Genomic DNA, 15,888 nt, shown 5'->3' with positions numbered 1-15,888 from the left:
GCTTTTTAGCGCACCAACTCGCCAAAGAAGTTGTCGTCAAGGTTGAGGTAGTTACCGAAGCTACCGCACCAACAACCAAGCAACAATTATTGCAGAAAGATTTTGCCTCACTACGCAACTCTGTGAAGAAGCTATAAAAATGCTATTACTCACCTGTGGACTGCATGCAATAATGTATCTGAATCGGACAATCTGATGCTATCAACACGCTCAGAAACATGCCACTAATTTATAAGATCTTTTGGTAAAACCATAGCAAACATGAAGACTTCAAGATGGCTGTAGATTAGTATCCAAATTTATCCGTTTTAGACACCTCTCATAGAATCGATTTACAGAACAGCGACATCTATTACTGGAACATAATAATTGATCAACTTCGTAATGCTATATCTGAAATGAAATTTTGCTAATCTTGATAAAAACATTTCCGCTCCTAAACCATATTTCTGCTACCTGGAGCCAAGAGAACTTAGAGTTCTCCCTGAAATTCACAATATGTCATTCCAACTCGTAGAGTGACCGTGTTAAAAGCATTTATGCATTACAATTTGCTGCATTCGATTTTTTTTTGTACCAGAGTGTCACAATGACTTGCAGTCAAAGAACGGCTGGGCAAGGCCTACAGTCATTAAGCCACAAAAGGGATCAGAAGCACGAAGAGAGACTTGTTTAGGTGATACATGCTCAAAGATTCTAATGAAGTCAAACAGCCTTTATATAGAGCCTAACTTTTTCTCATGTAACATCGTGCAACAAAACACGAGCGCAAGGTGTACCGACTTACTTGGCAGTGTCATGGCCGTTCGTGCTGCGAAAAAAAGCAGTAAATAGTTAAGCGGTTGTAGAATCTAAGGAAAGCAGCGCCCAACGTATACTTGCGAATATCTGCCTCTTGAGCGCAAGCATTAACGTGAATCCCCTGCATTCAATGTTTTGTGTACCAGGATATCACTGACCGTGGAAAAGCAAATATCCAAAATGCATCATAAATAAACCGCAAAAGTTATGGAAAGTACGGAGGGAACGTTTTTATGTGGTACGTGCTGAAATCATTTACTGAAGAGAAACTGAGAAAAGGACAGAGGATAAGTTCGGGGGAGGGGGGGGGGGGGAGGGGTTGTTACCATGCAACTAAGAGGAAAGCATCACTGTAAACAGAGGCATCTCTTTCCCGTCGGTTCTGCCGTTGCTTCCCTACGTTGTGCCTTAACGGAGCCGAGATACCGCGTCGGGTTCATGTGACAGGCCCCGCCTGCTTCTTTCTATTTCTTTTGTATTCTGTTACTTTCCTGCGTCGCGGCAAGATCCGTTGCCCATTACTTAGTTAACCGATGACACGTGCGATGGTCGGAGACTTTGTGAGCACTCCCTATATTTTGTATGACCGTCTTCATACAAAATTTCAACCGTCTTCGCGCCACCAAGCCAGTTTATTCTTTGCACACTCGATCACGACCATGTGATCCAAGCACCGCGCTTGTTTGCGTGCAAAGCCCCAACCTGGCTGACGGGTTCTTTAAATAAAAGTGTATTTTATAGCTTGCCACCAGTCGAGCGTGTAGTTCGTGGAAAAGAATTCTCACTTACGAGGCCTCGTGCGCCGTCCTGCATGAAAGTAATGCAGTGAAAATATCACCATGAGTTGAATATGTCGACCAAGTTCTGGCAATCTGTCATATTTCGGCACGAAAATTTCACCGAATTTCTTACTGGGGCGCCTGTCGCCTTTCAGACAGGCACATAGTAGAGCACGCAAATAAACAAAAAGCAACACTTCAGTTTGTTTACCTGTTTCCCGGTGCTAGAAAGGCACTCCTTCGCAGTATTTAATTCAATTTCGGCGAAGAAGCCGTACTCTTAAATCACATAATGGCTGTTTTTCGTTGTCTTTGGTGACGCAACCATCTTTGAAAACTTTGTGTCTCTTTTTTCTGAAAAGCTAGAGGCAACAATAAAACTACGCCACTTGTAGACAAGTCTGCGTACATATGACTTATTCGTTGGTAATTTTTTTTTTTGCGTTATCGTTTCAAAATTCAATTTGAAAAGAAGTGAAGCAAATGTGGAACGTAATTTTATTTCATTTATTTCGCCGCAGCAATGCGCTCTCCACATAAACGTAGCCGATTTTGTGGAATGAAACGCCTTTTTAACGTTATCTCAATACCACAGATGCGCTTCTGTGTGTATCTTCAAACATCACAACCATTTTCCTGCATAGACCGCAAAGATGTGGCATTTCTTGTTTTAGTTTTACAGTGAAATTAACGTATATATGGCTACGTTGCCAAAAAACAGAGTTTGTAGCATTTGGACAGTCGCACGTATAATGAGATGCTCGGGCATCTCATTTACCATTTTTCGTCACTAAGTTTAGCAACATATGTCACAGGCCGAAGCGAGAAATCTTTAGAGCACTTGCCTAATGGTAGTGGAAGAGCGGCTTGCGAGAGAATAACAGATTTTCGCGTTTATGGGTCTTGAAACACCATCATTATAAACGAGGGCTGTTCTTTATTAAGAGGAAGCTTCAGCTCGGGTGCTCCTACCTAAATACATGTAAAAGGAGAATTCGTTTTTCTCGGCTACTACTGCACCAAATTTGACGAGGTTTGTTGCAGTTAAAAGAAAAGCTTAAATTCTAGTGACTGTTGGTTTCGAATTTTTTTTTAGGAGCTCAACTTTTTGTTAAAGATTGGCAAAAATCAAAAATTTTTAAAAAACGAAACTATCAAGTTTACAACACTGTTGCTCAGAAACGAAAACTGATAATGCACTTCTGTGAATTGCATCTAACAGTAAATTTAATTAAGGCGGACAAAATTGATATGTTGTGCATGAATCTGAAAAACTTTGTAATATGGAAATACAGCTATTGCAGAACCTTTGTAAAAAAACGTAACAAGTTCACATAAGATATAAAATGAGATATCAAATTTGTCCGCTTTTATTTGTTTATTGGATGCCGTTGACAGAATTACGATATCTATATTTGATGCAGAGTTATGGATTTGTAAACTTCGTTCTTCTATTCTTTCAAACTTCCGAATTTTCGAAAATTGTTTTAACAATATTCAGGACCTAAATCGAAATTTCGCTTCGAACAGTCACTAGAATTCGACCTTTTCTCTCCAATGAAGCATACTTTATTAAAATTGGTCCAGGGTTTATCTCAGAAAAAAGCTTTTGCGTTTTACATGTATTTGAATAGGCCGAGTCGGAGTTGGGCCCGAGCTAAAGCTTCCTCTTAAACATGAGCATTGTGATTTTTAGAGATGGTTTACTAATGTACGCTAGCAAAGTTCTTCGCACACAATTCGTCACGATGACCCAATAATCTCAAATATATCATTCATTCGTAACAGCAATCCCACCGTAGGAATAATAACGTTCCTCGCGTACGCTTCGTAAGCGTGGTTTATATTTCATATCGGGCGACTTTGGAGCGATGTTGAGTGGCTGCTGCGTTTCACCTTCATCAGCGCGGATTCCAAGACGTGCTTATTTATATATACCATGGGATTTTCACATTCGTGAGAAATATCCGAAAGACGCCGGGCCGAAAGTGCCGCATATATACAATCAGAATATATTGGTCTACTTCACCACGCTATCACACCGACAGCCTATACAAGACGTGAGCTCTAATGCTCTGCCTAGCGTCAGAACCTTAAAATGAGTTGTTGCTTCGTGTTAAACAAGCTGGTAATTTTTTTGTCAGCCGTACGGTGATATGCATGCCGTTCGAAAACAGTGATTTTTCTGCTTCAGTATGAAGGCTCGCATTCTGCGAAAAGATCGACAGACTAATTATAATAGCTTCTTTTCATACCTTCGGGGTACCTAATGTTTCTCATAGGTTGTCTTTTTTCTGCTATAAAGTCTCCGTGTAACATTGCAATTATTTAATTTTGGTATAGAGGCTCATCTTCTTGTGCCAGTTTGCTTCATCAAACATTTTGTTGCCACTTGCGGTTATACAGGTTGCATGTATTATACACCTTACTAGAGACTGACTATATGTTAAGTCATAAAGTGTATCTTTTACTTCATGTATATGGAAATAATAAAACAACTTAGAACTTTAAGGGTGTTCGTAATTATGTGTTACATAAACATAAGCGTTTTGTAGAGCCAGACATGTCGCATACTTTTATGAATAAATTTGAATCACAAACTCAAAGTGTGTGCAGAAAGTATCTGTTATCTGCGGGCATTGTGAAAAAAGGGATGCGCTAGTTTCCCAATCGCTGACGGACGTGGCACGTCGGGCATCTCGTCGAACAGCATAACTAACGGTAACCTGCAATTTCTTGCTTCGGCATACAGAGCATCAATACATAACTTTTAGGCCCCTGCAGGTACCACAACAAGGTCGTTAACGCTACAAAGGCTTGTTCTTTGTAGAGAAAATGCGCAAAAGAAATGTGTTGGGATAAATATAAAACTGTGCTTTAGGAATTAAATTTTCCACGGTGGCAACAACAGGAACAGCTTTACGTGTGTATTATACATTCTCAGGATCAATATTTAGTCCCCGAAAATGAAGTTATACGTGTTGATTACTCACCGTCTCCTGTGCTTGGGAACGTTTCTTCTGCTGGAAAGATCAAGCCAAGTTAGCCAATACCTTAAGAGAAATGGAGAAACAGCGACGGAAGTATTGCAAGTAGGACAGAACGGGAATTGTAGCTGAGTAGAGTATAATGAAAGTTCACCAAGAGACATGCCCTGAAAATGCGGCTAAAGCCGCTGGTTTCCGAACTGTTTGTGCTAAGCAGCATACTGCTAAAAAGTTAAAGATGTGCTGCCGATTAGCATGCCCTAATAGAAAAGGAAGCGTGGCTGACGCAGGACGTCTAGGTAGGACATATAAAACATCTAGAAGTATTCGGTTACATGCTACTTTACCAGGGAAGTATAGAAGGGAGGGAAAGGCCCCGGGTGGAGAAGGGTAGATTTCGAAATACCCATGTTTTTCGCTACTATATTCCAAGTTATGGCTGTAAATTTTGTAATTTACACCAACTAGTTCTCCGCAGTCTTCGACTGCGCTCCCTCTCCCTTGAAACCCGTTCTGAAACTTTATTAGACCACCGGTCATCTCTCTTACGCATTACATGGCCTGCCGAGCTCCTGTTCCCCTGTTAATGTGAACTAGAATATCGGCTTACCCGGTTTGCTCTCTTATCCCCACCAATGTCTTGCTGTCCCTTAACGTCATTCCTTGCATTTTTCACTCCATCGGTCCTTTCGCGGCCCCAACTGTTCTGTCGGCGATCGCGTGCCTGATAAACAGACTGCATTCTATAAGCTTGTATAAGCGAGTGCTTAAAAAGCCATGCTCAGTGCGATATTCTGCTCATTTCGGATGTGACTATGCGCCCGTAAGTGCCGAGCAAGAAACGCCGTTTTCATTTGGAACCTTGCCTTATCCGTTCCTGGCCGACACGTAACACTTGGCAACGAGGGTGGGACTGAAGAGATGCTGAAACAGCCCGTCGGTACTCTCAAGAAAGCAAATGTCCCAGTAATTAGCCTCAGCTTAAGTTTCTGTATTGGATGAGTTGAGACACCGATTGCTGCTTTGTGCGCATAGCTGGCAAAGAGATGGCAATACACATTTGCTGGACAGCTTGGCCGAATGGAGCCGCTGGATAATATCACAAGCGATTGAGCAGCCTATCATGAGATATTCACATCGTTTCTCAAGGTAAATCGCGTTCCTGGCAGCGAAAACCTTCACACATGGATGAGCATCTTCGGCCCACAAACCTCTGGGCTTCTGAAGTCATTGACGGCGCCTGCCCTACTGTCGGTAAATGGTTGCGACGAGATGAACAGCCCACTCAGCTCCAAAGCCAAGCGGGCCAAGTCCTACCGGAGGGCGCAGCACAAAGGCAAGATACCGAGACACAGTCTGAGTAGATGGTGAAACTTCATGATGTCCAAGAACGGCGAATTTGAAACCTATTTAGATGAAGTGTTCTGGGATGGGCTTCGTCTGCAGGCTCCTCCGGGAGGACGTGCATGCAGTGATCTTTGCCGAAGAGGAGAACCCGAAGACGTTGCCGAAAGCAGTCGTCGGCACCTTGTCCTTGGAAGCAGCCCGGGAAGAACGCAGCCGAGACTCGAGCTAGGGGGGGGGCACGCAGCTGCACCAAGTGCAAACGGGGGACAAAGAAGTACCCACTAATTTGTTCAAGATAAGAGCCATGGCCGGTAAGCTGCCACCGACTTGTTTCCTCTGGGGCACCCTTAACCACAATCATTGATTATGCCCGCATATCAAGGAGACTTGTAATAAGTGTGCAAGGTAGAGGCATTTCGTAGCGATGAGAGCACATTTGCGGACAGGCAAAAAAAGACAATAATTAAACATGCAGTTAGAAAACGATAAAGGTTGCGAAGCAGGAGCCGACTGCTGACATTACAGATCGAGTAGCTTTGGCAAGTCGCAAGGGTATTTTGGCGGAATTATAAACGGTGTTCTGCTAGAAATCGCACTGGACACGGAAACTGCTGTGTCAATTATACTTTACAAGCAGTTCTTCCAGCAGTTTCCATCGGCCAGCTGTATGACAACGAATGTCGCACTGCACATCTACATTGGAGCCCTCGTCCGACCACATGGCGTCACAGTCGTCAAGGTTCAGCATAGTGGGAAGACGGCCGAATTGCCGCTCTACCTCGTCCACCAACAGGACCTCCACTGCGGGGACGAGAGTGGCTGCACACAATATGTCTGAATTCATAGTAAGGTTCGTTCCAGCGCAACAGTACACACGGACAAATGGAAGGTATAAAACGACGACATGGCACTGACTCCCAACTGATATTTTATTTATGTCCAACACACACAAACACACACGCACACACAAACACACACACACACACACACACACACACACACACACACACACACGCAAATATATATATATATATATATATATATATATATATATATATATATATGCCAGTTCACGACCATGACATGCACGAGGCATACGTAACACAGTTCCTTGTCATGAAGAGCGATACATGGTTCGCTGATACATGCCTTGTCCGTAATGTTTATATTGTAACCCTAAGCGACTTCCTTTGTTAATTGGTTCGCCTGTTTATAAATCTCACGTTTTTTTTAAACAGGGGTGACGATCTGACGACTTGCGATGCTCCGGGAGAAGTAACGCAACCCCTTGAAGAGATAGTTCATGCTCCCTAAGTCGAACATTCACACAAGGCGTCGTTTGTCTCACGTACTCTCTACCACAAGGTAACGTAATTACATATACAACCTGCATAACAAAAGTGATGTACCAGTCCACATGTTTGACAGTGAACTTTCCCTTTATTTGCTTATCCTTCAGCAAATTATCGACTAACCAGCGTATGCGACGTATGTTATGTTTCGCGGAAAAACGAACATCATTGATGTACCTTGAAGCAACGCATTTAAGCCCATGCGCCAACTTGTGTACATACGGTACTACTGTGTTTTTCCTTTTGTCTTCTAATTTGGTTTTACTGCCTTGGTCATTTGTTCTGTCGACGCCACGAACCACACTTTCACTAACAGATGAAATTATCACTTCAGAGTAAGCAGCGTACAGTAAACGATTTATCTGATCAGAAAAGGCAGACTTCTACATATAAAAAGATGACTTCTTTAATAACAAGCCTGGACAACCTTGAAGCTTGTTATCAAAGGATAATTGCCATGTCCTGGAGTTAAAGTGTAATTCCTGGCTTTGGGCAATGGTAGTGTATACAAAAAAAGTGCACAAATTCGCGATCAGACCGCCGAGAAACGTGGCAACTTTTCCAGCAATTCAGCGCCAAATGCCAAAGTCGTGCCGTTAAAGTTAATGTACTGCAAGCCCATTTCTTGATACCAATATATTATCTATTGGCGAAATTCAGTAGTGAAATGTGAATGCTTAACAAACCACAATATCAAGCAAGGAGCGAACGTTCATACAAGCAAACTGAAAGGTTATAATCAAGCAAGAAAGTTTTTTGTTCTAGGGGGCGGGGGGCAAGCTTGCACATTTGAAAAGAATACCTTAACTTTAGAGGTAAGTGTTTCTCCTGAAGTACCATTGCGAAACGAAACACACGCGCAAGGTGTAGCAACTTACTTGGTAGTGGCGTGGTCGGTGGTGCTGCCAAAGCAAAGAGCACATAGTTAAGCGATTTTGCGATGTAGGGAAGGCGGCGCCCAACGCATAAGCTAACTGGCGAATAACTGCCGCTTGAGCACCAGCGTTAACGCGAACGTGCTGCATACCATCGTCCGAGTACCAGCTCGTCATCGACAGCGGAAAGACAAATGAGTAACATGTACCGTTACTGAACCACAAAAGCGATCAAAAGCAAGGAGGGAACCTTGTTTATCTGGCATAGGCTCAAATCATTTATCGAAAGGAAATAGCTTTTCATTTAAGTGCAACGGTTTTGTGTCGTCTGATGTATTTAGACGCTGTGCTGGGTGGTGGTGGTTGGACTATGGAGACGAGGATGGCGGGCGGTTTAGAAATCGAGAGGTTGTCACTACGACAGGGAAAATGAGGGAAGTAACGTCGAAAGGTGAGACCGTGACGCCGACTGTTTGGCACGAGTGATGACGTCATCAAGTTCAGGAAGAGGACTGAATGCGAAAGTTTAGCTAGCCACAATATCGGCGATCAGCTGACATGTTTTTGTACAGTGATTAGCATTGTTATGATACTTCCCGCAATTTCCGGTTAGTTTCTGTGTTCTAACCATTTGCGCTCCATCTTCGGTCAATGGGTAGTCTATAGCCTAATGGGTACATCAGCGATCCGCTATGTTTAGAGAACCGTGTTCGAATCCAGCCATCCGACCAACTCGGGTCAATGATTATGAACCGCGGGTCAGTGCCGCTATTTCATAATCCTCAACATCTTTGACGCCAACTTAAACCACTGGTTATGTGTCAATGGGTATGCGCCGCCCTTTAAGGAAGCTATTTGACGTGTAGCATAGTCGTCACCACCGCGAGTCCTCATCCGCAATAATCTTCGGCGCCACACACCTGCGTGTGACTCGAGCCACGTCAGCAAGGCCCTGTTGTTCGAAGTCAGGCTGGCCGCACCAGCTGCCGCTCTCTTCCCGCATAGACAACATTACCTTGGCTTTCTCCAGCTACGGAAAATTTGCATATTTGTAAAGTTTGGCTCAAGTTACATGGGGCACCCATGCATAGCGCCACGCGTTGCAGCTCTGCCGTTCGGTGCGGTGAACTGTGTGATGCCTCAATATATCGTGAAATCAAAACGCCTGTAGAGCGGCGCTAAAATATCGCATTGGGTGGCATCGCAATCGCTGCTGATTTTGTTTTGTTTTCTCTAAATGTCGTGCCGTGCGGTGGAGTCTGAGTGGCGGCATCGCCCGTTTTAACATCGCGTGGTAAAGCAAAGTCACGTGCCAGGGTACGAGAAGTTGCAAGCAGTCAGTCTTATACGTGTAACCTTGACCTCTTGCTCGAAGCGCGGTTCCCTCGGCAAGAAGCACGTGCGGCCTTCTGTTTGAAATTTCAAACGTCTTCGCGCCACCCAGACGCTTCACTTTCGACTAGCATCGTAGGCACAAAGTGGTTTGCGTGCCATGCTCGTTTGCTTACAAAGCCCGAACCTGGGTGGAGGACTCTTTAAATAATAGTCCTTGTTAAAGCTTATTATTAGAGTAGAGAAGTGGACAACACGAACGCCGACTATAGAAGTGTTTTCCACTTCTCTACTCTTGTGTCCTGTCTGCACGCCTCACTTCTATTTTGCATAATCAATCCTTATCAACTAGCTCAGCTTTCTGTCATTTTAAAGCTTATCACCTTCGGAAAGTGTAGTTCGTAAAAAAGAGAAATGCTCTGACTTACGGGTGCTCAGGGGTGGCGCTGCATGAAAGAAAACACAGTGAAGGTTTTACAACGAGTTGAATATTTTGGCCAAGTCCTGGCATTCTGTCATGTTACAGCACTATGAATTCACCTAATGGCTTACTGTGGGGCAGCCCGCTTTTCAGACTGGCACAGAGCAAGGCACACAAATAAACAAACAACAGCCGTTTGTTCATCTGTGTGCCGTCCCTGTCCTGGAAACACACTCCGTCACAGCATTCAATTTCAACTAGCCCAAGTAGCTGCACTCTTAAATCACAAAATGCTTGGTTTTCGTCGTCTTTCACGATAGAACCGTCTGTCGAAACTTAGTGCCTTCTTTCTGGATAGCTTTGAGTGGTAAAAGTTGGGCCGGTAACAAAGTCATTGAGTAATAAAAGCAATCTGACCGATTGAATGGTCGCGTATGCCTTGTGTATGCTTCGTAATCGTGGTTCAAATTTCCTATCGAACGACTTCGTTGCGAAGATGGATTTCTGATACTTTTAGCTTCACTACCGCGCATTGGAAGTCATACTTACTTATATATTTTCACATTTGGGAAAAATACGCGAAAGAAATTGCGCAAAAAGTGCCGCGTACATACAATCAGAATATTCTGGTCTACACTTTCATACCCACAGCCTTTGCAAGGCGTGACCTCTAATGATTTCTCTAGGGTCAGAACATTAAAATGAGTAGATGCTTCGTATAAAACATATACGACACGATGATATATATATATATATACATACATATATATTGCGACGAGGTTTATTGTCGTCCACAACGTTGTGGAACGCTAGGTAAATCAAGGCACTGCAAGGGCTGTCCGTAGCACGGGCCTCGCTCGCGATCACGGCACGGCCCTTGGTCTTCCTCTTCAGACGGCACATACACAGGGGCGCGTCTGCTTCATTACAATATATATAATGTGCTAAATACACCGGCGTATATACAATCTTTTGCATGATTAAACAATAGCTAAGAAAAAAAACAACTAAGATACTTATAAATTTTAACAAAACACATCCATCTTCTCAACGTATGGTAATAAATTGCCCATTACACCGCTTTAACTCGTTTTTGAATGTTCACGTCTCTCACTAGCTTACAGTATATCACAAGAGACTAAATGGCGGCGATATGTTTATAAGGTATGCCGTCGGTCGTGTTCTCATTTCGGGAAGACACAGCTTCATTGGGAAAATATTGTTCATTGTCACAGTATGCCTCGCTGCTCCGAACCCATATACATGTCATTAGCGACTCCCATTAGTCATTGCATAAAAATGGCTGCAACGATAAGTACGAAAACTGCTCAATTACCTCTCAAGCCGTCTATACCTGCAGTACTTCAGCACCATAGTAAGAATGCCTTTAAGCACTAATGGCTAAATTAAACGTAGCTGTATTTTTGTTAATAACCTCGGGCACCAATTACGTATTACTACTTCTGTCTACACTTTTCTTAGATTTGAATGTGTTTCATGAAGGTGAATTCAATAAAGTTATTCCCATTATGGTCGCACTTATTTTACATTGTTTGACTTATTTTATAACACTTACGTTTTAAAAATAACTGTAGAACTAAGGAAACGATCGCACATAGAAAGCGACGCAGAATGAAGGCCAACGGAAGTCTATAATGTAGTAACCTGCTTTTGCAATTATAGTTGTTATTTTCTCTTTCTTTACCTTACTCCCGTATTCAGAAATGCAACTTAACTTGAAGGCCATGCTTGACTTGATTGAAATGACGCCTGGCGTTAACGCGCTCAAAGACGCTCATTGGGCTTCCTTCGGCGGGATCACGATTGGCGTCATTTAGATCAAGTCACGCATGGGCTTCAACATGCATTTCTGCATACGGGAATTACCCCTTATGCCAAACAAGCTACGAAGCTTTTGGACACGGCTTGTTTGCTACTGGAGGAGTGGATTGGCTAAAGACACAAGCGACACAGAAATAACTGCATGGCACGAGTTGCTTGATCTAACGATCAACGTAATCTGCCATTGCATTCTAATCTGCTTTTTCCTTTTTAGTGTTGTTACGCAAAGTAGTCCGCTTAAAAGCTTTTATTTACTCAAGCGACACCACTCGCGCCGGCACATCTCCACTAACTGAATATTACTCTCCCAGTAACTTTCGCTTGGTGTTAAAAACAGGTTGAGATAAAACGATATCTTGGTCATCGATATCGTAAGCTGGTAAAGCATTCTTTAATACTGGTAGGGTAAATCGTTCGATGAAGATGGACGGGTTCATGGTTCCCAGTAGCTCATTTTGGTGTTGAACAAACAGGTCACTGACGGAAATTTGTGAGCAGCAGCAATCGTAGCGGTATACTAGAGATGTACGGATTTTCACTGCGACCACTAACATGAATACGTGAGCGTAACACGCTCAATCCACCCGTGCAAATGCGCCTCGCGCTTGGAATAATGTCCTTTTCTAATCTGTCAGCTATCGATCGTTTAGATAGCCCGAAAATTCATATTGCTACATGCGTGTGGTGTTTGATTCATTGAACGAGGCGCGTGGGCTCCATCACTCGAGAAAAGAGGAGGAAGAACGAACTGGGCTCACGCTGTGAATCTAACCGGTCAGCGCTGCAACCGCTGTTGTAAATAATACCTGTACATAGTCGCTAGTCTTACACACTGTGGTGGAGGCGGAACGTTCCCCGTCCTCGCCACGGAGCTCCGAAGCGGTCGGCTTGGCTATGGCAGCTATGATTACGGCAGCTATGGCTTCCGATGGAACCACCCCGTTGCCATCTACGCCTGCGGCGGCAACCACAACGTACATTACGGTTCCCAGTCTCCGCGATCCTGGGACATTCGCCGCCTTAATGACGTTGACGTCGACCACTGGCTCATCATGTATCAAGTGGTGGCTCATCAAGCCACCACTGGGACCTTACCATAATGCTTGCCAATGTGATCTTTTATTTGGACGGGACCCCGCGTGTCTGATTTCCCACCCATGAGGTCGAGCTCTCCAGCGGGGACATTTTCAAAGAGCGGCTTCGCGACCTATTTGGCAACCCGTCAGGTCGCCAACAGGCTGCGCGAAAAGAGCTTGCCACCCGTGTCCAGTCGTCGACCGAATCGTATCTCTATTACACACAGGAAGTGCTCGTGCTTTGCCGGAAAGTCGACGAGCACATGACTGAGGTTGACCAGGTGGGCCATATCGTAAAAGGAATCGCGGACGACGCCTTCGACTTGCTCGTCTATAACGACGTTTCTACCGTCGACGCCATCGTGAAAGAATGCCGCTGCTTCGAGGTAGCCAAAAGCCGCCGCATCGTCCCACACTTTTCCCGGTTAACAAACACCCCTGCCACGTTCTCTTGCTCCGCACTTACCGCCAAACGACAATTTCAAGAGAACGTCATACTTATCGTTCGCCGTAAGATTGAAGCGGCGAGTCCGGCCCCCCTTCATCTCACGATCCCCTGGCGGTACCATTGACCAAGCGCCCCCACTATTTCCGTTATGCAAGCAGTGTTGCGGCAAGAAATTGCAAACATTGGCGTCCCTACCGCTTGCTCTGTCTCCTGACCTGATTCGGTACCCATTCCCATGTCCACAACCTGTAATGACCAGTATTTCGCTCCCAGACCACGCAAGCTGGCTGAATGGCGAACCCCAGATGACAAACCGATCTACTTCCGCTGCCACCGCATTGGTCACGTATCCCGCCACTGCCCTACCACCTGGATGCCCCCTTACTGGAGCTCATTCCCGGCTCCTCGCCCATACGCCGACGCTCGCCGTTCCTCACCTCGCCGTCTGTACCCTACTTTTGATGCCCCTGACAGCCGCTCCTCCGTGCGATCGCCGTCGCCTCAACGCCGTCGCTCCCCGTCACCCCAGCCTCGCTGCATTTCCTCGCCAAACCTAGGCCGTGCAGCTGTTGGAGGTAGTGCTGCATCACGTTCGACCTGTGCAGGTCCTCCGTTCATGCTTCTCACCAACACCAACCTAATTGAAGTAGACGTAGATGGTGTTCCGTTTACGGCATTAATTGATATTGGAGCCCAAGAGTCCATAATTAGCACTAACCTATGTCGCCACCTCAAAAAACTTCTTAAGCCTGCCATCCCTCGACTCGTACGCGTCGCCAATGGCGCCACTGCTGCCGTGAGGGCTATGTGCACTGCTCGCATAGGAATCTGGCCGCCAAGTTCCAGTCCTGTTCACCGTGCTGACCAGCTTCCCACATGACCTAATCTTCGGGCTCAACTTACTGACGATGCATTCTGCCCTCATTGACTGTTCCCCCGGTATGCTGTGACGTTCGCCCGGAACAACCGAACACCCTCTGCACTACAGTGTTTGTTCGCTTATCTCCAAAAGCCTTGACCTTCGTCGAATTGGCCTCAACGGCAACCGTGCCTGATGGCGGCTGTGTTGTCGCACCTGTTCGTTGGACCACGATCTCAAGACATCCTAGTTCCTTTTCCCCCTTTTCCTCCTACTCAATAAAATTGGACGCAACGAGGCCTCACCCGTCCCACGCCGATGCAGACAAGTCCTCCGCTGTCCTATCCCCTCCTGGTATGCATAAACATTCTCTGTTGGTATACCTCGGTTTTTTTTTCTTAATAATTGGCTTTACTTCAAATTACATTTTGGGTTTCTACCCCTCTTCATTTATTTTTGATTGGCTTAAAGCTGCTATACCTTGGTGCTGCGGCTTTCCCTCATTTTTATTTAGATTATTTTTGCTTTACGAGGGGCCAAAAATACGCCGTAGTAACCCTTGCCGCTAATCGGATATTTCTCCCCGCTATCAATTTGGGCTTGACGAAGCAAATGTTACCTGAAGGCAAAGCGGTGGCCACGCTCCGGTCAGCGACGGACGACCACGTCATTGCATTTGCAGCCGACGCGTCTCGAGATCCTCCTGATTACGCGCAGGATGCCTTGAACCTCGACGGCCCATTACGTCCCGTGGTCACTCCTGACCTGGCAGCTGACCAAGCAGCCGCCCTAATCGCCTTTTGCTTTCCTACTGCGACATATTTGACGCTGACAATCGACCACTTGGTCAGACGTCCCTTGTTAAGTATCGGATAAACACTGGTGATGCTGTTCCCATTCACCGCCGACCATATCGCGTGTCCCCGGCAGAGCGACAAATTATTCAGCAGGAAGAAAACAAATTCTCGCCAAAGGGATTGTTGAGCCCTCGTCGAGTCCTCGGGCGTCGCCTGTCGTGTTCGTTAAAAAGAAAGACAGCTCTGGACGTTCCTGCTTTGATTATCACCACCTAAACCGAATTACTAAAAACAGGGTGTCTACTCATTGGGAAAACTGGGAAAACCGGGAATTCTCAGGGATTTCAAGTAGTCTGGAAGAACTCAGCGAAAACTCAGGGAATTTGTGCCTCTATCAGGGAAAAGGAGCGGTAATTTTGTTGAAAGGGCCGAAAGGCGCCGTATGCTGGCTCGAGAAATAGAGAGGAATCGTAATGAATCATCTTTGAGGCCCTGTCGTCGGCTGGAGGAGTTTCCAGTGTACAGTCAACGACCGACTTTCCGGATGCCCGATAATTTGGATGGCTTCGCGGCACCACCACGTACCCCATATAGTCAATGTATCGAAACGTCTGAAATTTCGGACGCAAGAACCCTTCGCCGTCCAATTTTCCGGACTTTTTGCCGTCACCGCAGATCCGAAACGGCATTAATCAAAGCTACGACCGCTGCCGTTTTGATTACCTCGCCGCCACGAACCAGCGGAACCGCACGCAGTTCCGCTGGCAGCCGTAGACACCACTGCGGCAACGCTAGACCTAGCTGCTTCGACGTTAGCTATTAAGCTTGTTGCCGTTGGGTGCCGTGTTTTTCATTGAAAGAATTCGCTGCTGTCAGCAATGGCACCGACTGCGCTTTTGTGGTCCTCGCAATTGGCTTCGAAGCTCGGAAAGCACGCTCCGTTGAACACCGGTTCCTGAAAATCAGCTTCGG

The 15,888-nt window shown here is 45.4% G+C and overlaps 1 protein-coding gene across 1 annotated transcript in view; it reads right to left on the bottom strand.

Moving 5' to 3' along the window:
* Positions 1-15,888, bottom strand: part of LOC129384190 (uncharacterized) — a 123,013-nt gene that overhangs the window by 51,273 nt on the left and 55,852 nt on the right. The window contains exons 18-21 of the mRNA XM_072284104.1: positions 9,902-9,919; positions 8,145-8,168; positions 4,574-4,603; positions 788-811 (exon numbers count right to left, since the gene is read on the bottom strand). Coding sequence (XP_072140205.1) covers positions 788-811; positions 4,574-4,603; positions 8,145-8,168; positions 9,902-9,919 — 96 coding nt within the window. The remainder of the gene's footprint in view (positions 1-787; positions 812-4,573; positions 4,604-8,144; positions 8,169-9,901; positions 9,920-15,888) is intronic.

The sequence above is a fragment of the Dermacentor andersoni genome, chromosome 8 (assembly GCF_023375885.2).
Source record: "Dermacentor andersoni chromosome 8, qqDerAnde1_hic_scaffold, whole genome shotgun sequence".
NCBI lineage: Eukaryota > Metazoa > Arthropoda > Arachnida > Ixodida > Ixodidae > Dermacentor > Dermacentor andersoni.
Note: the sequence above shows the minus strand (reverse complement) of the source record. Positions and strands in the feature narration are given on the sequence as shown.